The 27,565-nt window shown below is 41.0% G+C and overlaps 1 protein-coding gene across 1 annotated transcript in view; it reads left to right on the forward strand.

The window, feature by feature from the left end:
• Positions 1-27,565, forward strand: part of SDC2 (syndecan 2) — a 61,254-nt gene that overhangs the window by 23,389 nt on the left and 10,300 nt on the right. Inside the window, exon 2 of the mRNA XM_027656946.1 lies at positions 25,551-25,662. Coding sequence (XP_027512747.1) covers positions 25,551-25,662 — 112 coding nt within the window. The remainder of the gene's footprint in view (positions 1-25,550; positions 25,663-27,565) is intronic.

Below are 27,565 nucleotides of genomic sequence, written 5' to 3' on the forward strand. Positions count from 1 at the left end.
CTCCAAAGGTGGTTGTTCTGCCCCTGGACTGGGGAGCTGGCAGGATTTGTAGGCACATACCGTGCAGTAAGGTCGTACCTCCAAAGCCTGTCGTCAGTTCTGTTCTGTTTCAGGGGATTTGGCTTTGTCAAATCCTTCCCGCTCTGCTGTGAGGCCTGGCAGATGAACGTGATTAAAAATAGATCTGGCTTCTAACTGTTTGAATTCCCAGGTGGCTGAATTTTTATGTAATAGGACTTTCACCATAATTTATCCTCTTGGGGTGTATTAGCGATGAAAAGCCGCCTTTCCGCAATCACAGTTTGATTCATCGTGTTTTGTTTCTGCAGTTGCTCAACCTTTATATCACTCATTTTTGCTACTGGGTTGCTTTCGCTACTGTAAAATTCAAGGTACTCTATTGAAGAGAAGCTCTACTGGGAAATTACCCTTTTATTACACCTGTTCTAGTATATCCTTTCCTTCTTTTCTTTCTCTCTCTGTTTTTCTCATACCACTTCAGCCTCAGAGCTCACATGATGAGACCTCTTTTGCTGTCCAGTAGCAAGGCCTTCCTCCTGACTGAGGAGTAGCCAGCAGGCAGCAATTTACACCTGGGCATTCACATGTCATAACAAACCCTGTCTTGGGTGTGCACGGTGCTCCTGCGGTGCCTGCTGCTCCCATGGGCAGGTCTGTCCTGGGTGAGGGAGGGCTGGGCTCCACCTGAGGCTGCCTTGCCAGCAGCAGAGGGAGGGGTGGTGTCTTGGAAAGTAGAGCTAACTGGTGTAGGCTACATGGCAAAATTGATTTTCTTTTTGGCAGCTCTGCCAAATTTCTCTGACAGAAATTCCAGCAGCCGTGCTTCGTGTGTGACTCCTGGCGAAGTAGGTTTCCAAATCGTAGTGGTGCTGTGGCTTAGCTGGTGCCAGCAGTCAGTCTGACCTGTATTTGTCCTTCAAGGTGTGTGACACCTGCTCGTGTAATGCTGATAAAAGCAAAATATTTAGATGAGGTTTCCCCCCCCCACCTTGTCCAAGTGAAGAGTCAGCTTTGGACCTTTCTCCTCAGATATGCTATGGGAATACACCTCAAAAAAGGTGTTGTGTGAGTTTGAAAGCACGGTGTAATCTGCAGTGTGGGATTTCTCTTGGCATGTCACCTCATGCTGCTTCACCAGCCGTTCAAGGAACTTGAGGAAAGTATTAAAAAAGTATTAAATTTATAGTTTATGACATTTATACAGAAACAACAGTATTTTACCATAGTCTCCTGTTTTTCATTCTCTTCCCATAACTCATCTTAAACTGCTCGATTTTAGAAAATGTATGCATTACAAATTGGTTTTCTGTTTCTATATCCTTTACATATATTCTGTGGGAAGTTTTTATAAAATACAACTTTTTAAAATGTCATTAACTTTCTGTATAATTTTTTTCAGCGTTGTGCGATGTTGAATGAGCATTCCTCCTGTTTCTTGAAGCATCTTGCCTTTGTTAGTGTATAATGTTTCTGCAATTCATTAAGCTTTATAAGAGTTTCTTCATAGTGAATGAAAAGAATTGCAGGTATTTCAGGAATCTATGAATAGCTATTTCATAATAAAAGGCTAATAAGAGGAGAGTATTTTTTTCCTGGTAACTTGAGTTTGAAGAGAGGTGAGTACTGAGAGCTCAGTGTTAGAGCCTCCTTGCTAGAGCTTGATACTTCACTTGTGTAAAAGAAAGCTGTAGTCTTCAATGAGATTGCAGAGAGATAAAAATACAGATCCGCACTGTGTCAGAATATTTCTCACCACAGCACTGAGCAAGCACTGAAGTCTCTTTATCTAAACCAGAAGTGACAGCACTGTTGCCTTCAACATGGCCAAGAGCTAAGGTAAAAGGAGGAGGACTGGATAACAAGTCCCATTTGAGTGCCTGTAAAAAGTAAATAATTAAATTACTTGCAAATTCTGTAGTATGCTGTAAGTCCTTCTCTGTTAAGGAGCATTAAATAATTCTGATTTGGAAAGACATCTCAGGATGACCATTTTACTTTTTAGAAAAGGAATTATTGTAGATTTGCTTTGCTCAGTGTAGTGAATTGCAGTAGCTGCTGTGAGAGCCCTTCAACCTTAATTCCTTCCTTTTAGGAAGTGGTATTGGTAATGGGAAGTTGTTCAGATTAGGTTGTATCAGTGCCTGGTTTCTATCAAACAGCTTGGCAGGAATTGCTGCATTCTCTGCTAATAGATTCGTTCCTCTAATGGCATCTCTTTCTAAATGCAATCTGAGATGAGATGCTGTAGTACAATTTTTGTTTCATGACTGTATTTAAGAGCATTGCCTTTAAATCATGAAGTCTTGTTGAAGGCTTATTGTGCTTCAGTTTATTTATGTTTAATTTTTAAGCAGGGATTCCCTTGAGCTAGGTACTCAGTTTTACTTAAGGCACGTAATAAGTAAGTATCAGATGTGGATGATTATTTTACCGGCTATGGATTTTTACAGTATAATTAAGGTTAATGTTTTCCTAAACTTATTTGGTTTTGTATCTTTTTCAATTAGTGTCCAATATAAAAGATAGGTTTGGGGTTTTTTTCTAACGTGATTCAATTATCTCTGAAGGGGAAAAACATCCCTCTGGTTTGGCTTCAGTGTTTCAGCAATCTGTGACCTTAGAGGAATATGCTAAAGCCTGAACTTTTCTTTTTTCTCTCTCATCACTGATTGTCAGGAACAGGTTCCCATAATTTAAGGCTACCTCTCCAAGGACAGTAATATTACCTATGCTTTGGATTCAACCCACACAAGGTGGGTGTCATGGTTTAACCCCAGCCAGCAATCAAGCCCCACGCAGCCACTCGCTCACTCCCCCAACCAGCGAGATCAGGGAGAGGATTGGAAGGGTAAAAGCCAGAAAACTCGTACACTGAGATAAAGACAGTGTAATAGGGAAAGCAAAAGCCATGTACACAAACAAAGCAAAATATGGAATTAATTCCCTGCTTCCCATGGGTAGGCAGGTGTTCAGTCATTCCCAGGAAAGGAGAGCTACATCATGCGTAATGGTGACTTGGGAAGACAAACGCCATCACTCCAAACATCCCCCTCTTCCTCCTTCCTCCCCCCACATGATGTCATATGATATGGAATATCCTTTTGGTCAGTTTGAATCACCTGTCCCAGATGTGTCTCCTCCCAGCTTCCCATGCATTCCCAACTTCCTTGCCAGTGTTGCAGTATGAAAAGCAGAAAAGACCTTGGCTCTGTGTAAGTGCTGCTCAGCAATAACAAAAACATCACTATATTATCAACCTTGTGTTCCAAATCCAAAACATAGCCACATACCAGCCACTGTGAAGAAAGTGAACTGGACCCGAGCCAAAACCAGCACAGTGGGTTTCATAACAGGTGCTGAAGGGAGGACATCTCTCAGTCAGTAGTTCCAACAAAATAAAGGTGGGTTTTTTTCCCGTTGTCAGAAGCAGCCTTAGGATTTTGCTAAGGGAAAATTTTGTTGGGGAAAGTTACTCCAATTAAGTCTGAATTTATGCATAGTACTAATGCTCTATCAATTTTTAAGATAATGCTCATTCCTTTCTAAGTAAGAGACCTTTGGTTTCATGCTACTGGTTCAAGGCAGTATCAGGAAGACACAGACAAATAAATCTTTCCTGTGTATCTGAAAACAGTAGAAACATGTAGATGATTTCTCTCTTCACACAGGAAAAATTTTAGGCCCAGGTAATAGAGTTCATTGAGCAAGTTTGAACTTGGAACATGTTTTCTGCCTTAAAAGGGCAGAACACTGAGTAAGCAGCCTGCTAATGGCTTCTAGTTTCCTATGACTGTTGTTATTGCAGCAACCATGCTTCATGTGAAAATCAAGGAAATTTAGAATTATATGCAAGTTTTCTAAATTTCTAATAAAGATTAAAAAAAAAAAATCCTCTGTCTCCTAGCCCTTCCTCACCCCCCCCTCCAGCCTATGTTGTGATCCTCAGGCTATTGTGAAGTTTGTGTATTGTTTTCTGTTCCTCACAAGAGGTACTTGTATTTAAAAGAAATTAAAAGCCCCTGTGGGAATGGCTGTTCTGGAGGAAGCTGTCAAGGCTTCCTAGTTGTATATGCAGTAAAGCCTATGTGTTACTTGCACAAAAGTTAATTGCTCCTATGTTTAACTTAATCACAGACCTCAAGCCTATAAAGGAATTAAAATCTGGGACTTGTCCTTTCTTGGTGTTGGCTGCATTTTGTGAGGGGGGTTTTAAGTGTGTTTGTTTTGTGTGTATGTGTATATAGAGCTTTATTTTTTCTCTAAAATTGTCCTTTTGTCCCCTTTAGAATTATTGCAATAAAGCAGAATGCTAATTTTTAATAGAAGTGAGTACAGTATGGAGTACAGTCATGCATTTATTTATTATTTTTTTGACTACCCGTACAAATTAAATTCTATATGCCATCCTGCAGCGTGTTAGTAGGCAGTCTGATTTATGGTTGAAGAAAAATACCATTGCTACTGTTTTTGAGAGCCTGGGAAGGAAGGAAATAGGTAGCCTTTCTGTTGGTTTTTAGTGGAGTACTCTGAAATGTTTGGACTTGAGTCAAGAGAACAAAAGCCCTCTTGTTGGTTTATGAGGTTTTGGGGTGTGCCTACACCCTAAAAATGTCATGGTAGGATTTATTTTGGAAGTCTTATTTGGAGCTTTCATCACTACCTCTATGAGGAGGGGAAAGCTACTATCAACTCCCCTGTCTGGCCCATTTGTGGCTAAATCCACCCAAGAGGAAAACATCAGTAATAATACATCAGTCTGTGCAAATTTTGCCTGGACCTGTCTTTCTGACCTTGAAAAAAAGAATGAGATGTTCACCAAGATTTTCTGCTAATGTCTGTGTAAATATGACTGGTGATCTGTACAATGGAAAACTCTGGAAGTAGAAGGTCTACATATGTTTTAACACAGGCAACTGGTAATACTTCACTTTGCTGTCTTCAGCTGCCCATTTCATATCAGGATTACAGCCTACAAGTCCTTTTTAATGTCCTTTGAAGACTTACTTTATTTTGCAAAGGGACCATGTGTCCGGGAACTGCTGAAAAGCTACATGTAAATCTGTTCAAATCACCTCATAGCTATGGATCTACAGGCATAAGACCAAAAATTATTTTCTGTGTGGTTGCGGAACCCAGAACTGGTGAAAATGCTGATCTCTCACTGAGGAGCCAGGACAGCACAAACCTGATGAGAAAGGTGCCCTCCTCTTTCCCACCATGACCTTGCTAGATTTTCACTATGGCAAAGAGGAGGAGGATTGTTCCTGTTGCAAGAAGCTGTGGTTGGTATAGCAGCCTGCACTCCCACAGCCTCTGACATGGATGTGTCAGAGGCAGCAGGGGATGAGGGGAACTCAGTGATCTATAGAAAAGCTCAACAGGGACAGCTTAGGTGTGTCCCTTCACTGGTGCAGGAACTATTGCAGATTCTCAGGGTCTTTCCTACAGCAGCAAGGAGAACCAGTTTAAGCAACTCGAAGTTGTGGTGAAGAGGGCAAAGATTGGCATTCTTGGTTTTTTAGTTGTTAGAAAAATTGCCAGATAGATTTGTGTTAAAAGACATTGGTATTCTTCTCACTTCTATGAGCAACAAATTGTTTAAATTAGCTTTGAAAGTCTGGAAACTTTCTGTGCTTGGCATTTTTAGTTAAAAAAGGCAACCTGAGAGGAAGAAAAATGCTGAGTGTAGTTCTTGTACCCTGCATAATCATCTAGCACACATGGGATACGGAAGTCTGGGTTGATGTCTGCTACTGTGAGGAGTATCTGGGGGTTTGGCTCACCAAAGCTTGCCTTACTGTGCAGGAGCTGCTGTCACTGAAGGGTGATAAGACAAACTTTGTTTATGTTACAAAGCTGAGTGTTCCAGAAGTGTTTCAGGCATCTGCAGAACCTTCATTCAGGGTCTTCTCTCTTGTATGACACAGACCAGCCCCTGATTTGGAGACAGCCTCCTCCTTCTGCCTGCAACTCCAGCCTTCCTAGCATGGGAAGAGAAGACAAATAATCTTAACATTTTGTGACATTTGAGATACCTTCTGGCACTGGGAGGTCCACACAGTCCAGTCCTGGAAGGTATGATGGGACCTGCAGGAGGCACATGTTCATCTGGAGCAGGAGCTGTGAGCAAGGCAGGGTGCCTGAGACATCACAAGCAGTGCTATGTGCCTGTGTTTAGGAAGCTCAGGAGGGCTCCCCTGGCCACAGTGACTAGATTTCCACTGATTACAATAGGATTTTAGACACTGAACTCAAGGCAAATCCCTGCCTAAAAGTAGGTGTCTCTGGAGACAAATGCCTCACTTTAAGCCTGGCCCTCTGGGCAGTTTGAGCTCTCTAGGAATGGGTGTTAAATTCTCTGTGCTTGTTGGTGCTTCTTCTGTTTTCCTTTTCCCCTATCGCTGATGAACAACGATGGTACTTCAGCTTGGGGCCAGGAAGCTCACCAATATCCTGTAATTGCCTCTCAGACATTATCTGGGAAGTTGCTTTTGTATAATTGTCTTGTTTTGTTCTTGCCTTGTTTGTTCCCACAGCCTCCTATTACATTAGGACAATATGTCCCACTTGGAAGGTTCTCTAAGCCACTGTAAGGTAATTTCATCTTGCTGACCAGGACACCACTGTTCGTAAGTGCATTATATGCAGGTATCCTTAGGGGATTTTCATACTGTTTGGCCATTTATCAATACTGTGGCTCAAAAGAGAAGGTGGCACAGGAATAGCAACTGGAGTGCTGTCTTATGCTGAGGAAATAGGTTCTTATTGTCTGCAGATGATAGAATAGGTATATAATTACCAGAAACTTTAAGCACCTTTTAACACAAGCAGAACTCACTTTTAGAGGTTGGCCTTAGGTCAATTTTTCTGAAAATCTGTAACTGATAGGTATACAATGGTCTTTTGCATAGAAGAGAACTGTGAATTTTGAACTGGTTTTACTGGTTTCTGTCCCATGGCATGATAGATACAGGATGTTTAATTTTAAGCCTTGATAGATTACACTTCATTCTCATTGTGCATGAGAAAATAAAGTAAAATACATAGTCTGCAAGTTTTACAAACCATTACGTCCTTCTGGAATAACTTAAGTTTGAATAGTCATGTATCTTGTGGATTTCAGTTACTGTATAGCAATGCAGCTACTCCTGGGGTTTCCTTTCCTCGGAGTGGCAGATGGAAAATTGTATTTCTAAAGCATTATGTTCAGTGTGCATTGTCCTCTACACATTGGATGGCATTGAGAACAGACCTGATATATGTTACTATTCATTTAATGGCTGTACAGGGTAGAATTAATAACTAGAGGAGAGTTGCAGTTCTCCAAGTGTGCAACAATATAACTTTCATAGCAGTCATCAAGTGACTATGATCAACAGAGGAAGAGGTAAAACATTTACCTGGAAGAATTTTTTTGGCACTTAATGCTGTGATAATTAGTCAGCAAAATTGGTTTTCTCTACAGCCAGATCCACACATTTAGTTTCACGACAGTGATGTCTGGATGCTTGTACAGCTGAAATAGCTGCTGTTGTACATAGCCAGAGAAATACTACCTCTTCTTGCTGAAAGAGCTATGAAGTCGGGAGTTATGCTGTTGTTGCTTTTTTCCCCTTCTTTATAAAGTGTCCAGAGAAATGAGTACTCACTGTCCCAGTCCAGGGACAAGTCACCTACTTGTTTGGGTTATACTGTGTCAGTACAAATGAACAGAGGTCTCTTTCTGGAACTGTCAGTTGCACAAGTACGTGTCTGCAGCCTGAAGTCGTGGGGCTTGGGGTTTTTCAGTGCATCTTACGGCAGCTCTGGGATACTGAGGTTTCTTCCCAAGCCTCATAAATGTTCTGTTTTCATGGTAATTATTCCCTTGGAAGATGCAGATGATCGGCTGGTTTTACAATGTGCCTCTCTACCGTTTTATTCCAAAACTCATTCAGACCTACTGGAATATGATGTTGTAGGTGCCATTTCAGTCAGAGATTGCCTCCCTTGCTTAACATGTGTTGGAAAGACTGTTCAACTGTTAACTGAGGAGTATGAATTCACACATAAATTGAGGACTGTGAACAACCCTCTGGCGAAATTTACCTCTCTCCGCTGATCTGTAGAAGGACCTTTCGGCCCTAAATTTAGCTACTCTGAATTGAAGTAAAATTAGGTGCTTGAAATACAGTGACTTTCTGTCTTCCCACCTCATCCAAGACTGCCACTGTATTAAAACTCTGATTGAATAATCCAGCATGAGGCCAGTGGATTCAAAATTTCAAGTGAAATCTATTAGTAATTATTAGATCTAATTGTACATAGGTACTGAGAGGGAAAGGAACGTGCATATGACTCTTAAGGGACTCACTTTGAACCTTTGTCTCCCTGTGCCAAACAGGGGGACACAGAGAGTAGGAGTAGTTGCAGATAATATTGCAAAAATACTTTAGGTTTCATCCAAGGCTGATGTTGTGTTTCAGGCCGTGGCAGTTTTCATCAGGACAGCTGAAACCCTCAGCCCATGTAGGAGGCACTATTGAGGTTGTGTGGCTGCAGTCAGCAGCAGAGATGAGTGAGGAGCAGTGCCCTTCTTTGGGGCTCCTGGTCCTGACCAGCTACCATTCCAGGCACTTGCTAGACACTCAGGATTTATTAATTAATAAATACGAGGGGCAGGAGCTGCCTTTAAACTAGTTGTCAGCGAATTGTCAGAGAGGTGTGAATTCAAACACTGATATCCCTCTTATGGAAAACTATTTCACTTTGGCCACACTAAGTTGAATGATGTAACTGGTGCATTTGTGGGACAACCTGTCCATCCAGTTCAGATAAAGCAAGGGGCTGTCACATGAAACCTGGCTTTGGGGCAAGGGTGAAGGGGTTAACAGGTGATGGATGTTAGTCATATGCTTTCTATACCATGTCAGAGAGAACTGTGCAACAGCCTGTGCACGACAGAATAAAGGAACATGTAAAGGTTGAGCATTAATCCCCTCTGGAAGCCATCTCCTGCGTAAGAGGGATGGCCTGGGCCTGTTGACATCCAGCTGAGGAAGCAGGGTAATCCGGGTGTGACCCTGTCACAAGGTGTGCTGAGCCTCTGGGAGCTACCTGGCCTCTTTAGCTTTGACCTCACTCCAACCCAAATCCCATACCTGGGCCAGAGTGCCCACATCTCCTTCTTGGCCCTCCCCTGCTTAAGTGGAAACACCTTCGGTTTTCTTGAGCAGAAACGTCAGCTGCTGGTGTGCATAGTGTTTTCTGGCAGTGTCCGTTGTACCTCCCTAAGAGCAAGAGACACTTAGATCTTAACCAAAATGTGTCAACATAGATTACGCTCTTAAAAGAAGTAAGCTTTTGAATCCCCAGCAACACAGTCTTAATCCCACAGTCATTACAACATCAAGCAACAAGTCTGAAAAAGATGTTGAGTTTGGTGCTGTTGCTTGCGTTGGCTTCCAGCCGGAGCAGCCAGACTCCATTGGTGGCACAGGACCACAGCTGTGTCCTGTGCTCTCTCTGAGCACCTCTCTTCTGAAGTGCTGAGATTTCAAACAGCTTGAGGATGAGGGCTCTGATGGGATACTCTGCTTTGCTTTGGCAAGTCCTGAGGGTATTTATTGCAATGATACATTTAGAGGGGAAGTAACATGCCAAATAGCTGCCATAACTGGAGGTGTCATGATACTTTCTGTGCTTTGCTTTGAAAATACAAGCCTGAGGCTTGATGTGTGCCAGAATCACTGTGAATGCAGACTGAATCTGTGTTTAATTCCTCTTTAGCGCTGGGATATAAACAAGAAGTATGTGCCCTGGAAATTTTTCCATCTGCTTGCTGAGAAGCAGTAATGGAAGCTCGATGTTGAGATTGATTGATTTCCCACAGATTATAGAGCAGCAATTGCAGACAGTTTTACTGTTTAAACACTGCTTGGTATAAACCACTTTTATAGCAGACTGGAAATGCAAATGTCCATTTAATCTGTTTGGCTTCTTCAGCGCTGCATAATGTCATGAATGACAATCTTCTGCACAAAATGGAAACCTTCACGTGTGTGATCCAATGGAGTAAGCTTGAAAGTGAGGGAAAAACTTGCTCCTTTTAGCAACTCTTTCAGTGAACATGAGCTTTAACTTACAGATGACAGGGCTGATTATAAATTGATAATAGGATATCCTAGGATATAGAGGATACTATATATCCTGTTTATAAATCAATAACGGATATTAATTTCCTAAGATAGTATAAGGTGGAGCAGTGGTGTGAGGTATCCTAAACTATCCCTTTATTCGAATCTCATATATTGGTTTAAAAAAAAAAACTACACAAAAAAAAGCAATACTGCTGCACCCATCCCTCAACATACAGAATGTATATACTAAGGTTTTGTGGTCAACTCTTTAAATGCTACTTTTATCCTTTGTTTCAGCAAGTGCTGAAGGACTGCAGTTGGCTGTTCCAAACCCAAGTGCTTTCCATTTTGTATTACCTCTGAATTGTGGCTGTAGTGAACACAGAGAGGGGAACAATACAGCCCTCTCTCATTCTCACAAAATGGGGTTTCAAAAACCAGGCCCCATTGGCTGGCCAGTGCTAGCTGGACTTGCGTGAGAGCTGGCACAAAGTGAGCGGGGACAGATTAGTGTCCAGTGGGCACATGCCCGGAGATAGTTTGCTGGAAATTTCTTCCCCAGCTTTCTGATGACAAAATGAGGTTTTTCTCTCTGAATGCAAATGGTGTGCCACTTCAAACCAACCCTACTGGGAAAGTAACAAAGAAAACGCCTCACTGTCTGTAAAAGCAGGCTGTGACTTGCCTGGAGGGATGCTTTTGGCTCTTGCTGCCTACCTGAAGCTGGTGGCTGCTGAGATGGTGCACTGGAGGAGCAGCAGCATTCCCAGGGCCAGTGGCTGCCGATGCCATGGGCAGGGGAGCAGGCAGGACAGGCCTTTACCTCTCCCTCCTGCTCCATAGCCTGTGACCTCCAAAGCTGATTTCAAAAATATTAGACCTGCAGAGCATGGCTTGGTCTTTCTTTTTAAAATTGTAAATGGGCTAATGTAGGACGTGGTGTCTGGGGAGGAAATAAAGAGTGATTGCTGCCTTTGCAGGAGGCATGGAGGCCTCCTAATGCTGCCCTCACACTGCTAGTTGGGAGCTGAGGTCTCGTCACACAGCTTTGCACTTTGTTTTATGTCACTTTTTTTGGTGGTGTTCTTCATAACCAATCATTCCCCCCCCCTTCAGACTCACTTAAAAAGAATTAAATGGAGGCTTGTTAAGCCTTTCGGTTGCATACATCTGAGCTGTAAGCCAGTAGTAATCAGCTCTCCCAGCCCATCAGAGGCTTCCTGGAGGAGTGCTCCATGGGCCTGTGTGTGTGCACATGTAATTACTGGAGGAAGGACAGCCCCTGTCAGGAGCTGGGCTGGGGCCTTAGGTCTCTAGAGGGGCCTGTGCTCTGTCAGGCTGTGAGATGAGCAGTTTCAGCACAGCAAACTCTCAAGGTGCCAGCACATCTCAATAAGCCAGTTTTTTCTGCAAGTGAAGTGCAGCTATGTATTCCACTGAACAAGTATCACTAGTTTTAGTGGCATGTGTCCGGTACAGACTCATGTTTTTTAAAGAAATGAAATGAGCTGATGAGTCTGCTTTATCAAAATGCCAATAGGTATTGTGTTCCTTTGCCTAGTAGTCTTTGTTTATTGTGTCATTATGTAGTTGAATGAACTTCTGAGTGACTTTTAAGAAGAGACATCAGTTATTGACATAACTTTAATTTTCAGCAAGAATGATCTTCACCCTCTCGAATGCTTCTCGGTCATCATCTGCCTTCCTTCAATTATGGTCCCTGAGAATGGCATATGGCAGTGTCTTTCTGGTCTCTTCTGTCTGATCAAAGCAAGTAATCAAATGCTGCCTTCCATGATGTAACATGTTGCAATTGCCTCCTTACATTCTTCTTCCCAATATGCCATAAAAAGCTGTCTCTGTTTGTATTGTTTGCAGAATTGTATTTATCAATAACTTCTTCATCTAATTTGCTCATATATGTTTACAACCTTCATGCCCTGCCCTTTGAGGAGAGGTTTGTTCTTGATGCAAATGTCTAATTTGAGAAGAACTTGAATACAATATTACTGTATGATAGAAAACTCCTTTATGCTTTCTACTAAAATCGTGTTACAGGAGCCTTCTTCTATCTAGCTTCTATTTAACATAGCTGTATAGATGTTATGTTAAAATACTGCTTCATGTTGCATTGCAGTCCTTGACCTCTAGTTTCTTAGCTATACATATGCAACTTTTACTAGTTGCAAAACTATTCTGTGCTGTCTTGCAGTGGTCTGAATGTCTTGCTGTATGGTCTCCCTAAGCAGAGTTTTTACACCTTCCCACTTTGTCCTTGGATTTTTTTTTAAGCTCACAGAATCCAGGGAGGTGAGCAGGTTTGTGCGAGGTCAGGTCTGTTAAGCAGCTGACATCCGTAACACTTAGGCTGATGAAAACCCTTTTTGCTTGTTCCATTTCTGAGTGCTTAGTGATGCTTTTACTGAAGCAAACAGAAACAGGAACTAAGAAGCTTTCTAATGCCATCAATATAACAATCTTTTTCTATTGCTTGCAGAGAAAAACCTGTGGTTTGAATTAAGGTTTTGTTATTAATCTGGGAAGAGCCTTGCAAAGGGCAATTGCTTTGGACATATCTGCAAGAACACCTAAGAGAATTTGTCCCTTTGATTGGCAGATGTATGGAGCAGATTATGTGCTGTATTTTTGAAGCAGAACTGCTGGAAATAAAGTGCAGATAATTGGAATACATCCATGCTTTATCTAGAATAGCACAGGGTTGACAGGTTACTTATTCATTGTGTCTGCTATTTTTGCCAACCCTTAACCATGTTAAGTAGCAGAAAGATGTCAGTGCTGAATTAGTTTCTTCTGTAAGACATTGCTTAAAAGCTCTTTTTGTGGTACTCACAAGCAGTACAGAATTGCTAACTCAGAAAACATCGGTTCTTTCTATTCCCTCTGCAAGGGTACAGGCTTAACAAGGAAATAGAAAAGTTGATCTAACATCTAGAAATAAAACATCAGTAGCAAAGATTTTCTGGATTCAAGTTTAAATCTCTTTCTTTTACCCTTCTCCCTGGGCAGCTTCCTCTGTAGAATTAGCCCTTAGTAGAAATTCTCTTGGCCCTCAGCTGAGAGTCTAGTTATCAAGTGTGATACAGAAGTTGATATTAAATCTAAGTCTTCTCTGTGCCTATGTGGGCTGTCAGTTGAGTAAATTTTATAATGTGCCCTTGGATTAAAACAAGGTAAATCCTAGTAGTTCTGAGGGCACCAAGGGGTAGTATGGGTCACTGGGCACACAAGCTTTCAAGATAGGAAGCTTCAAAAGTATGAGTTGCTTCCCCAAATAGGATCACCTCATAAATATTTCTGATAAGTAGAAAAGTAGAAGAAGAATGGATGTGGCTGCTCGACTGTGGCTATTCATAAGTTACATCCAAGCAAGATTGCTGTGCTAGCACTGACCTTCTCTGTTGATACCTCTAGGCACGAGCCTGCACAAGACCATGAGATTGCTTTTTGATGTATGCTGGTATGTATTGGGTTTAAATTTGCTTTTCCTACCATGCCAAAGAAATCTGATCCTCAAGCTGGAGACCTTTATCTGATAAGGAATTTAAAAATAGAGCAGAGTGTTTGGGGTTTGAGTTTAAAGTCTGAGAAATTTACCTCTCTTTATTGTTGTCTTCCTCATCCCCCAAGTCAGATAATGTGTTTTCTTACGCAGTGGGTAAACAGATTTGCTAGGTTCTGTTTCTCTACAAGATATTTATATAGATAGATATAGATGTGTATAATTGCAAGGCAAAAGAACAAGGCAAAAGAAAGTGCACTGGTTAGAGAACATGGTCCTGAAAATACATGGATTTGGTCTGTTTTGTCTGCTGTGCATTCACTTTGCCCCTTCTCAGGAGGTGGCTCAGGTGCATAGGAGGATTCCTGGCAGCAGGGCAGTGATCTGTAGGGTATTAGAAACATATCTAAGAAGTGGAGAAAAAAAGAAATAAAAAGGGAATTTGACAGACCTCTTTCTGGTTTCTGCTTAGTACCTCCCTGTTTTGTGCTGTATTGTAAGCAGTGCTTTAGCAATAATACAGACAAAGCCTAACAAAGAGACTTGCTTGCTGGCAGAATGTTGCTTAAAATAACTTACTGAGGATAAAGAGGCTGCTCAGGTCAATAATTCTGTGAAATCCTCAATGTGTAGCAGCTCCAGGAGGTTTTGTAGGCATATAGATTTTTAAAAGCTTTAGACTTGATAAGGCAGTAAAGATTGCAGAGTGCTGCTAACCTTGTATTAATAGTGCTGGGACATCTATATGAAGATTTGAGGTTTGGCTATAGAAATACTGAAATCTTTGTTTCCTCCAGCAGAACTCTGATTTAAAGTATGAATGCTAGAAAGAAAGAATTGTTCTTTGTTAGAAGACACTTAATACCGTTAAGAGCCTTTGTTGTATTTTACTCTTCAGTCAGATCTATGACTGTTAAAAATGCTGTCAAACAACTTACTTGGCTTGCTTTCCTTTAAATTAAGGGAAGTAAATTTATAAAATACAGTGTATTTTATCCCTATCTTCATTACGAATGTAGTTCTTTTGTAGTTCTATTGTTCTAGTAGTTTTACGTAGCATTATTTTTAAAACATCAGCTGAAGATAATCAATGTGGTGCTTATTTCAGACAGTTTTATTAAAGGCAATTGCTCATGATAATTGGGAGAGATTATGTTATCACTAAAGCTTCAATTAAAGCAGTAGCTTTCTTGACCATGCTTTAAACAAAAAAAAATAAATTATAATGTACTGGATGAAGGTAGTCCCTTATGTAATTCCAGTTTAAACTTTTTTTTGAGAAACTCCTTTATATTCATTTTCAGAGTTGTTAGATCCATATTCTGCCATATCCCTGTGTACAGCTCATAGGCAGGCAGTAGCATAGGGCAAAGGAGCAGGAGCTGGAATTTTGGTGGAGTGGGGAACCTGCACAGAAAATCTGGTGGCAGCCTTTCCACTGCTTGTGGAGTAGCCCTTTTATTTTAGTGTACCTTCTAGTATGTGGTTTCAGCTTGATGCTTTCCAAGTATATTTGTAGGGTTTTTTAAGGGCAGAGATATGCTGGCTGGTTCTTCTTAGGAATATGAATACATGTTAATTGTTGTGGTGTGTGGAAGTGTGACAGGTATGGAGGCTGACAGCAGACTGCCTCACCAAGGCTCTGCCTTTTTTTGTCTTGCTGTGCAATTGTATTGGCAACCGTGCGGGGAGAAATTCCTAATAGTATAGTAGAAATTCTCTTTTAGTGATTCTGCTCAGTATATCCATCTAGTTTCTGAATGAAGCTCTGGGCTGTATATAGCTTCAGAAGAAATGGTCCCCATGGTTCCCTTGTCCAGTCTGACTGCAAGCCCCAGGGAGCTGTCAGGAGAGTCAAAGACAGAGGGAAGACAGGAGGGAAAAATCCTTCTTTCTTGCCTCAACCCCACCTGGCTAGGAATTTGGCTGGCACTGCTGGCAGGATGCTGTGTCCCCCCAGATCAGCCTGTCTGTCATCTTTGGCTGGGGAGTCAGGCGGGCTTGTGTTGATGGTGCACTAGTTCTTTCTCCCTGGTGGAAGGAGGGAAGTCAGAAGGCTGCTTCTGAAGCCATGTAGCTAGTACAAGAAACCCTATCTCTGATTTCACTCAACCACTTTTATAGTCGAAGTTATTAGAGCGGTGTTTTGTCCCATGCAAAGTAAACTCATTTCTTATCTTTGTATGCATCAAAAAGGATATGAACATCAAGCCTTTGTAGCAAAAATTCAGTTAAGTAAGATGGGATCAGAATGCTGAATCCAACAATTTAATTTTGGAGACCAGTGAGATGAGTGGGAGTTGACACCTGGAAATAGCAATAAAGTCATCCTTGTTGTCTTACTGTTTGGGGATGTGGGATACCAAGAGGTATCTCACAAACATGTACCTGGTCTCTCAATGCTGTCTGTGTTTGCTCTGTGTACCTGAGGAGACTATACCAGTGGAAAGAGTAGCAGTGATATCAAACTGAAAATGCTCGCTCTTTAAGCTGTGAAGTCTGATTCCTCCTCACCTTTGACAAACTTCGGTTGCCATACGTAACTTTTGCTAGTAATATTTAATTGGTGCTTAATGTAGCTATAATAATATAGTTGGTTTATATGTAACTTCCCTGTTTATGTGAAAGGAATGTACTTGACTGAGACAGTTTATTGCTAATTCTCACTACTAATGGCAAAAAGGTCTTAATTTAAATGATTTCATGTTAGTTGAGTCTAGATTCCTCGCACGGGGTTATTTTGTTGAAATCCATGGGCTGGAAAGGAATCAATACGGGGCTTTTGAAACTGGTGGAGGTTTGCAGTGCTTCCACTACAATTGATTACAGCTGCATTTGTAGGGCTTTAAAAAGAACAATCTGTATTAAAAACATTATTCTTTGGTATGAACTAGAACAGCTCTAAATAGGTTTCCATGGGGTCTGCCCTGCAATTTGACCACTTCAAGGGATTGCAGTAATCACCAGTGGGCCAGGGCATCAAGGCAGAGGAAAGGCTATTAGGTGGGGAGTTATTGGCATGCATGCCAGAGAGGTTACCCTGGCAGCTTTAATCATTCATCCACATTCTCAGGAGGAGGGACAAAAATATAAGTGTTAGTTCTTCTGATTGATTAGCAAAACAGATCAGTAAAGCATGAAAGGAGAGAGGAGGTGTGTGTAGAAGAGCCAGTGTGCGTTAGACTTAAAAGCACTGAGGCAGGTACATGTAGTTATGACCCCTATACCAAATGCTACCTGCTTCTCCTGTTACTGTCAGACTTGTGACTGGTCATTCAAAGGCAGGCTGACCTCTTCATTCAGCATTTTCAAAGGGGAGCATTTAGGTTCTTGGTCATGACTCTGCCTTAAATTTAACCTGTCTGCACATGGGCTGATGTGTCCTTAAAAAAATGATTAGCATTTTGAGCTGTGACAACAATTTGCATGGTGGTTTTGATCCTATTTTTAGGGAAACCGATGGGTGCTTTTTGGAAAATGTGCAGAAAATTGCTATGCTAATTGAGATAAATCAATCTGTGATGTGCATTGCTGGCTGCTGGCTTCTGATGCTGTTTTGCCTGCATTGCCCTTTAATATTTCAGTCTAGAGTAGCACTTTGGCAGCTGATTCAGCTGTAGCCCCTTTAAAATAGTTTTCCTGTTGTATTATGCCTACGTCAAAGGCAGAGTTTCAGAATAAACTGTTCTTTGCACCAACTGATTGCTTGACATGAAAGCTAAAAGAGCTTTGAATCTTTAAATTTGGGGATACCCAGAGAAACTTTGATATTAAACTTCTACTTTTACATGGGAAACGGGAATTGCTGTGTACTGTAATTGACTGTTAAGCTGTCTTGAGGTTTTCAAGGTGAAGGCGACAACTAAACTTCAGTGTTCATTTCTGAGTTTCACATACAAGGAAAGACCTGTTGGTGTGGGGGTTAGGGAATGTGATATAATGTCAAACTGGGGGGTTTGCATAAACAGCACAGCAGTACTGTTTGCTTGAGCTGACATATCAGATTTACCGGGCCCCTCTATCATTTCTAAGTAACGATTTGAAGTTGGAGTAAGTTTATGTGGTCATGGGATTAGGAAGGTCCTAACCTGTAGATTGTGTAGAACTGCTCTTCACTGCAGTATAGTGGTGGCACTGATACACAGAGATAAAGGTTTGGTTTTCCAGAAAATTATTATAACTGAATGAAGATATAGGTAACTTCTGCAGGGCAGATGATGAAAACATCTGTGGAGTAGCACGCTCAACTGTGGTCTCAGTCAGCTAGCAGTCTTTTAATACTACTTCATAGGGGCTTGAGCCTAGCTGGATAGCCTAGGAAGGCTATAGGATAACTCATGAGGATCTGTTTTTGATCGTTTACTAAGTATTTGTTGTAAAATCTGTTGTAGCTGGAGAGCATGGAGAAAGTTGTTTGATCTGTCCTTCATCACAGATTGTGCTATTGATATTCCTGTGTAAAGATAGAAAGCTCTGCCTGATCTTGCTGCCCCGCTTGCTCACCTCCCTCCTGCATCATCATACAGCAACTTCTACCCCACCCTGGGCAACACAATTTTTGGATAAGGGTTAGAATTAGAAACTAAAGTTTGGTCTCTGTGTGCATCTAGTAGATAAATGATACACCACTGGAAATGAGACACTGTGAAAAGAAGTGGAAAGATAGAAGCTGTTTCCATTGGAATTTACCACGAACAGACCAGAGCTTTAGAGGACATTTATCTTTTTTCTCAAGGTAGGACAAGCCTCAGCTCCAAAGCTGTAAGCAGGCCAAAGACCCACTATGCAGTTTTGTGGTCTTTATAATGGGATGAAAAACATTTTTAGTTAAGCTTGAACAAGTTCTCCTATTACTGTTTTAAGTTCTGTTATCACATAATGTACCATACGGCATGTAATTACATGAGGGAATATTTCTAAAGGCATAGATGACTGTTAGAAAACAGGCACACGAGTTTCTGTAACTTTGTGAAGAGTGTGAACTTAAATCTATCAACTGCAGCACTGTAATTTCTTTGGCATGTGGCCGTGAGTGAACAGTCGCTGACGTGGTGGTAGCTTGTTGGTGTCTTCTTGGATGCAGTGTATTTTTGTATTGTGAGCCATGGCATAGACTGCTGAAATGCCTCACACCAGCAAGAGTTGTTTTATTAATGCAGTCTCTGTCAAATATGCCTCTGTTTTGGTAATTAGTCTGGCGTAACAGATTGTGTGCATCTTAAAAGCCAACATATTTAGGCTCTTGGCTCTGACATGAGGCAGTCTCTGTAAATCAGCTCTTTTGGTGGACTCCTCTATTGTTGAAGCTAGCAGTAGTAGAAGCAGTTTGCAGTACTTGTGTTTATTTTGGGCTCTCCGCCTTTCCTCAGCAGCCACGAGCGGTCAAACCCTTTCTTTATCTGTCGTGAGAGATTGGAGGCCTAGAGCTATAGTTTTGTGCAGCATCAGGAAGTTATACATGAGGTACAAGGAGCGTGAATAATCTTTCTGGCATGTGCTCCAGCTGTGGTAGTGGCTCTGCTCTGCACCATACAGGATGACATCCTGCTGTGCCGCTGCCGGCACCAACACTGTCCCTGGAGGCAAACACAACACTAGTAGGGACACCTATACAAAGACAGTTTACTCTTCCACTTTTACCTGAAGAAGGGCAACAAATGTCCTTGTGTAAATGAGCTTTCCAGAATGAGTCATGGCAATCAAAGCTTGTTATTTAATTGGCCAAAGGCAGTGGTGGGCGAGATGGTGGCTTTTGCAAATTCAGTCCAGGCAGTTCCAATTGCAAGGTTGGTTTTCACATTGGGCATGCCAATGAGCATGAGGACTGGCATGGAAAGGGACCAGCCTTGGGGATTGTTTGGAGGGTTTTAACCCATTCTAAGGTAACACTGGGAGGTGGTAACTGTCAAAATTATTTGGGGGAAATGTGCAATGCAGATATTGGCTTCTGTATGAAAACCTTGCTCTCAAACTTGGAAAAATCAATCTGGGGCCTGGTGTTACAGAAAGAATATTTTTGCTGTGATGACAATTACCCAGACTGTGGTGCAGGGCAGCTTCCCTGTGGCCAGTACCCACTCTACTAACATCACCATTGTGCAATCAGTATGGTTTCTCCAAGGGAGAAAATGGGGAGTCCTTAGAGTGTTTTGCTTAAATGATGTCACCAATTATTAGTGTCTTATTTCTCAGAAAATTCCACAATTGCCCACCACTGTGCCTCCCACCACCACTTTTGCAGAAGGCCCCACCATGGTTGGCGCAGTGGACTGAGCTGGGGTTTGCATGGAAAAGTTTGTGTTGCGAGTTGTTCAAAGTGCCAGTGTCACCTTGAAAGGAAATAATGGGGACTACTTCTCTCCTTTTCTTCTATTCACAGCTGTAGGGCATATCAGTGAAAGGAAAGGCAGGCATCTGTACTAAGACAATTAGTGCTAAACATACCTTGTAACATAAAATCCTCCTTCAAAATTGCGTGTTTGTAGTTGGGTACATGTGGGCAGCATAGGGAATTGCAGACTGAAGGAGCTGGCAGAGGCTCATCTCTGAGAACCAGTAACATGATGAAAAATGGAAAGTGGATGCTCTTCTGGTTGGCATGTTTCTGTGGGAAAATCTGGTGCACTGAGGTAGAAATCTGATTTTGAAGTTTTGAACTTCAGATTTTTTGTTTAAAATCGTGACTGATTCCTGGTCAAGGTTAACAAACTCTTAATGGGGTGGTCTCACCTGTGAGACAGCTTTCCTGGTGTGATGACACCAGGAAAGCAAAGAATTGGCAAACAGTGATGGGAAGATACCTGCCTGCTTCAAAGTCAGCAGTGCCGAGGTCTGTTAGGACTAACTCCTGTTAGGTGACAGATCATAATTCCTTTTGCAGGAAGCCTAGAGAGAAATACAACTTCTTCACAACTGCCTTTTCTCTAGCCTTCAATGGGAACCTCTGCAATGGCCCTGAGGCTTTAGGTATTCAGGTAGTTAGCTTTCCAAAAATGTAATGTATATAAAGAATACATCACTCTTGTGAACTGAGACTCACCAGCTGAGCATGCTTTTATGCAAGCATGTAGCTGTACTATTTATTAATAGAAGAGGAAAATCTGTTTTCTTTCTCTTTCTAATGTGTAAGATCTCTGCCTGATCAATAGCTGTAATGCTTGCAAATTTTCAGAGGCCCCCGGCTTAGATATTTGTAATATAACATCACTTTTTAAATATTAGTCTCTGGTTCCATGCATACTAAACAGGTTACATCTAAAAGAATTCCATCTAGGGAAAAAGGGAGGCAATGTACCATTAGTAACCCAGCTGCAAATCTCAAATTCTCTCTCCCATGCATATACTCAAAAAGTCAGAGAATAAAAATTTGAGTGCATCTGTAAATAATAAAATGTTTCCTTCTATGTCAGCTACTCATTGCTCTTGTGTCTGAGTTTCAAACAGCCATGACAGCCATGGTAGACATTACTTCTTCATTACTCCTCTCACCAGCTTTCTTGGCTTCATCCAGATGCCATCAAAGTGTGTAAAGTCTTACTCCTAAATCACCCCCACGTAATGGGAGGACAGACAGTAACGGCAGCACTGAAAAAGGGAATGGCTATGACAGGGTGCTTTGTTCTTTTTTTTGAATGAAATGTGCCATCCATTCCCAACCCTCCTGTTGTCTGATTATTGTTTTTCAGTTTTTTTCCGCTGTAATTTTGATGAATGATTTATGCCTTTCGTGAGATGATGATACAAGAAAACCTTTTTTGCTTTGTTTCCTCTCTCATTTACTGTCAAAATGAGTGTTTGGGTTTGGGTATTTTTTTGTTTTTAATATGTCCTGGATTATCTAAATTTATTAAATTAAAAATTACTTTGAATGTAAGCTTTAGTAAAATAAAGACTTTGATATTTCAAATTCAACATATTACTGGTATGAAAATGTCTTTTATCTAGTACTTAATGGGTGCTAATCTACACTACATCCATGAGATTTAGATTTATGCCACTGTAGTCAATAGCCAGACAGGAATCAGTGGTCATTGGTATGCAGCATGTGAAGTATTTGGGTCACAGGATTTTGCAGCATTATATTCTTGGAATAAAAACATAAGTGGGATAACAATGATGGACGAGAATGCAATCTCTGTCAAGAGGTAACGAGCAGTTTTTGTGGCTTCAGGGCCAGATTAAAGGACTGATAACAGAGGCATCCTTGCCTGGTGTTCCTGCTGCTTTAATAGGCCTGAAAATAAGGCTGTTACATAAAAGTGATATGAGGGCTTAGATTTCAATTGTTAGCTATAGGTAATAGTCCCTTAAATATTTGGCCTTCATAAAAACTAAAAATAGTTTTATATAGCTAGAATTTGCAAACTTTTTTTTTTCCTCCGAAGCATATTGAAATGCTAGTACAGACCTTTCTCTGTCCAAGCCTACTGACTACAGACTTGTTTTCCCAACTTTTCTTTTGTGAACACCCTGGAAGTAGTCCATGGACCCCCATGGATTCCCAGCTGACAATCAAGAAAACATTTCTAGAGCAAATACTAAATCAGATTTATTTTTACATAGCATAAAATTGCAAAGCATGGCTTCAGTGCTTGATACTCACTTAAGCACCGTGAAGTATTCTTTTATTTTCATTAACCATCTCTCATTTTTCTAAGCTTAATCTTCACAGAATTATTTTTAATGGCTGTGTATTTTTTGTTTAATGTTGGACTTTTCTTTTTATTCTTAGCCTTACGGCATTTTTCATTCCAAGTTATCTAAGGCAGCCATGTGCTTCTAAAGAACTGGGATAAAAGGTACAAGCTGTGGGTGTAAAGCGAGTGCTCCTACCCAGAGTCTACTCGCCAGCTTGCAAAGAGAGTCTGTTTGGGAACAGTGCAGTGAATGCATTTGTCTGTGCAGGTGCTTGGGGATTTTTAAGCTAGAGTATGCTTCTTTGTGCCTTTGGTTTGAGAGGGTGCTTGTTCACCCTTTGTGCCTTTGGTTTGAGAGGGTGCTTGTGTCCTACTTGAGTTCCACCAGTGGGCAGAAGCAAGGGGCTCTGGCCAGAGAGGCTACAAAGCATCTTCCTCAGATGGAACTTGTTGTCTGATCTGGATGCATTTGGAGTTCACTGTACCATGTATTTCTCCTATAGTAAATATTGTACTAGGTCTGTAATACTGTGGGGAATAGTTTTCTCATTCTGGTGGAGTTGTGCCATCCACAGTACTAGATACTAAGTACTGTTTCACATTGTATCCATTACATCCCCAGAAAAAAAATACAATGGATTCTGAAATTGGGGCTGAAAGCTACCCAGGCTTTTCTTCCTTTTCTGTTCCTCTGTTTTCAGCTGGTTTAAATCCTGAGAACATCTCAGCATTGTAAAAAATAAAAGCTTTTGGCAACTGAAGAGCCATAATTCATCGAAAGAAAGGGAGTGAATATGATGGTGGGGAGCCTGGCTGCCCAGGCACTTGCAATTTGGGCTAGGTTGGGTTAGCTGCTCAGCTGTCTTACCGGAACTGAATTGTTACAAGAGCTGCCAGGAGTCATTTCTGTCTTCTCTGTGTTCTCTGTGAGGCTGGAAAGAGCAAGAAAACAGTACTGCTTGTTTTGACAGGGGAGGGGAGAGTGATTGGAGGTTTTATTTGGTTTTTTTAATTTTACTAAGTTTGCTTCTGGCATAGAAAGAAAAGGGAAATGGTCTAGGGAATAAATTGATTGGTAAATTCATATTTTTATTTAACACAAAAAATTCGGGGGATGGATGTGTGATGCTTCTGTTCCCAGATTAGTTTTCATTCACTAACTTTTGCAAACTCAGGCTATTTCTCACCTCTTGCCAAATGCAATTTCCGTTGTTAGGAAATTCCTGCATGTAGGTCTTCAATTTTTTTTTCCCAATTTGGCATTGGGTAACATTTACTGCTTCTGATATCTTTTGAATATTGTGTGGCTTTTCTAGACTCATGGTCAGCCACCTGCATTTCCTTTTCAAAATGTTTTGTTTTTTCCTGCCTGATATTAAGGAGTGGTCTCTTTTGTACCATGCTTGTGTCTGAAAGTAAAGTGGGGTGAAGTGGCTTGGTCCATTGTGGCAGCTGGATCAAGAGCAGGATATTTGTCCCGTGACAGGGAGTTGTTTTCCCATACGGAAACAGTCTCAGCTGTGTCTTAATTACAATACCACCTATACACCTACCACAGTACTTCATGACTTCCTTTGGAGACATCTTTTAAAGGAATTAAATCATTTGATGGTGACCAGACATCATCTTGAATTTCTGCTTTGGACTGCAGCCAGTTCCAGGCAGACCATGTGAACCAACAGCAGATGAGAGCATGCCTTTTGTAAACTTATATTAAAACCAGGGTTCTTTCCCCCTCCCCCCCCCAACATGTCCCATGTGGGGGGAAAAGTGGCCATAGAAGGAGAAGACTTTGACGAAGTATCATGGTATTTTTCTTTTCTCTGTAGAAGAAAAACAGGGTAACATTGTTTTAGTTTAGAGCTGTCCAGAGATGTGTAAGGTACCCCTGGTGCAAAGATCTTTTTACTCTGACATACACTAATAATCAGGATGGCCTCTCTGCTTTCCATGAAGAATAATTTTTTATTGCAGATAAAACTGAAGAGCAGTTTTTTGCTGTGAAGAAGCTTAAAACAGGAATCTGTTGCCACAAACCCCCTAAAAAGAAGTAAAAAATGTTTTCAACAATATTTTTTAGATCTCTGGAAAGAAAAGTTACCTTGGAAAGTCTGATATGAGTCTTTGCATACAGGAGTTACCCCATACATAAGTTTGGCACTCCTTTAGAAAAGCTTCAGTGAATGTTGGGTAGAATAAAATTGGCAGTCAATGCCATGCAGTAATAAGTAAGGTGGAAACATTTGGGACTCAGAGCAGCAGTTTTGGGTGCTTATATGAGATACAGAATAGATGCATTTTGGTATAGCATTTTGGTGTTTGGGGGTTTTTTTACTCAAAAATCCATTTAGAACTGTCATACTTTCTTCAATAAGTTGTCACAAGCAGGTGTTCACAGAAATGTTGGTAAAAGTAATAGCAATAATAGTACCTTCTCAGTCATCAAAGATACATGGCTCTCATAAGGAAGTTTATTCTCTGTTAGGAAAGCTGTGGAGGAAGGCAGTTGCTGGTATTTCAAAGCCTGAATTGTCAGTTTAAAAGATGTTTGATACCTTGTTCTATTTTCAGCTGATTTTAGCAGAATCTCTCTTTAGTGGGGAAATACTTGCAGACATAAAAATCTGGTGCCAGTTACTAGAAACCAAATTTTTAGCCTATTGAAGCTGCAGTTAAATTTTGGGAGAGACTTGTTCATTTAGGAATTGGAGCATCATGCTGCCTGATCCGGCTGAAAATGTGGTAATCCTTAATCAATAGCACTGTCTTAGAAACATTTGTATTCTGTAGTCCCAGTTGTTCTAATTTCTAAAGAGTTTTGTGACATTTGGCTCAACTAACCTCTGAGGTAGTTTTTGATACATGTTGTTGTTCATTCCCGTTTGAGATCAAATGAACAGACTTCACATGACAGCCTATAGATTTGTATATTTGAGATCTCAACAGAGGGCTTCAGTCCTGGGGTTTGCTTCTTTCTTGTTACAGGAGCTCTGAAGAGTGTATTTGCAAATCCTCTTTATTCATTCATGCATTTAATAAGATGAAGTGCGGTTTTCATTGTGCGGCCTTGGATTTGTTTTTTTATGCTGTAATTTTTACAAATTTGTATAACAACTTAAATGAATGTGGGGCATAATCTGAAAGTATAAACTTCAGTGTGCCATCAACAACTTAAAAAATAGAACTGAAGATAAAGAGACTGCTATGCTGGAGAACTGTTATCTTTTTAACCATTCCCTCTTATCTGTTTTCCAGAGAACAGATTTGACCTCTGATAAAGATTTATACCTTGACAACAGCTCTGTTGAAGAAGCATCAGGCGTCTATCCAATTGATGATGATGATTATTCTTCTGGGTCAGGTTCAGGTGAGACAACATATCACAAATTGATTCAAAAAGTGTAAGAAGTAATGCAATTACTTGAGGAAAAGCCGTGCAGTTTGCCTTTATAAGTTGGGGATGATACTTTCAGTGAATATCACGAGTGCTGGGCTCTCTGTTTACAGAGCACTGAGCACCCCTGCGGGCTGGGTTTTAAGTATGAACTTTCTGCTCTTTTCTCTTATGCCTTAGTTGCATCATTTCACTGCGTTATTTTTTCTCTGCTGGGTATCTTCTTTCCCTCTGGTTTCTGTGTAGGTCTCTCTGGAGTTTAGTAATAAGGATTAGGCAAGGCTTAGTTCTCCCATGACATAATGCTAATTTAGCAGCAGCAATCTTGTTTTCTCTTATATGCAGTCAGGTTCATGTAAACATGGTGTCCATTTCTCTTTTGTTGTTGTTCTTTTAACTTTAGAAGTCTAGATACTGCCGAAAAAACATGAGTTTTCTCTGAGGTAATTACATGCATATAGTGAATAAAGAAATTCTTAAATATAACATACTGATTTCTCAGACTTAAACACTCATTAGAGGCATGTAGCTAGCTGAAATTTTTTCAAAAAAACTGTCAGTGAAACCTCATTAATCATTACTCTTAGAAAGCCTCTTTGAGGAGTATCTTCTAGACTAGCTGGTGGCTCCAACCATTAAAAGCTAAGTGAAGGATTTTATGGTAGTTCTGGAAAAAGACATTTCCTTATTGTTGTGAGTATTTGCTGAGCTGTTGTGGAAATCCCATTTATTGTCCACGTATGTCACTTATTTTTTGTTATTGTACTTTTTGTAATATATCTTTTGATGTTTATACATACTGGTTTACTTTTAAAGGATGAGCCCTTCTTCTAACACCTTGTCTATGTTATCTTGTAAGCCACACTTGCGATTTTTTCGAATTTGTGTTTTTTCTTTCTTTTGGTGATTCAAAGATATGTTAAAATTAAGTCTGAAGAGGTCTGATTATGCTGCCAGGCAAATCCAGGCCCATGGTCATTGGTACCTGGGTGATACTCTGTGTTTTGAGAGTCCTCTGTAGGGGCAATTTGACATTCCAGTGAGATCAGAGGCTTAATTGGACCTCCTTGCTGTAGACTTCTTCAAGAAGAGATTTAATATTTCATTTGAAAGAAAAAAAAATTAATGAATCAGTGATTTCATTCAGTTCACAGTACTGCCTAAGGAAAATTCTGACCTCCAGGAAAAAATGCACTTTCAGTCAACATCCCCTTCTGTCATGTCTTCAGGTGCTGGTGACTTTTTAAGCTTTGGGAAAGGACATATATTGACAATAAATAGTTGTATGAAGACTGGTCTGTTTTGGGGTTTTTTTTCCATCCCTCTGTGGTGTTTGGCTGTTTCTGATGTGGATAATTCAAAATACAGCCCTGCTTTTGAAGTGGAAAAGACTACACAAGAACTGGCTTCAGATTTTATTAACCCAAGGTTTATAAAGGGCAAGTGTAGGGTACTACACCTGGAGAGGAATCACCCAAAGTACCAGTACAGGTTGGGGCTGACCCACTGGAGAGCAGTTCTACTGAGAAGGACCTGGGAGTCTTGGTGAATGACAAGCTGACCATGAGCTGGCAATGCCCCTGCGGCCGGGAGGGTCCATGGTATCCCGGGATGCATCAGGAAGAGTGTGGCCAGCAGGTTGAGGGAGGTGATCCTTCTCCTCTCCTTGGCCCTAGTGAGGCCACATCTGGAGTACTTTGTCTAGTTCTGGGCTCCTCAGTTCAAGAAAGACAAGGAGCTACTGGAGAAGGTCCACTGGAGGGCTACAAAGATGATGAGGGGTCTGGAGCATCTCTCATATGAACAGACAATGTGAGAGCTGGGCCTGTTTGGTCTAAAGAAGAGAACACTGAGAGGGGAATCTTTTTAATTCATT

This window comes from Corapipo altera, unplaced genomic scaffold (genome assembly GCF_003945725.1).
Source record: "Corapipo altera isolate COAL_440 unplaced genomic scaffold, ASM394572v1 52b, whole genome shotgun sequence".
NCBI classification, from domain to species: Eukaryota; Metazoa; Chordata; class Aves; order Passeriformes; family Pipridae; genus Corapipo; species Corapipo altera.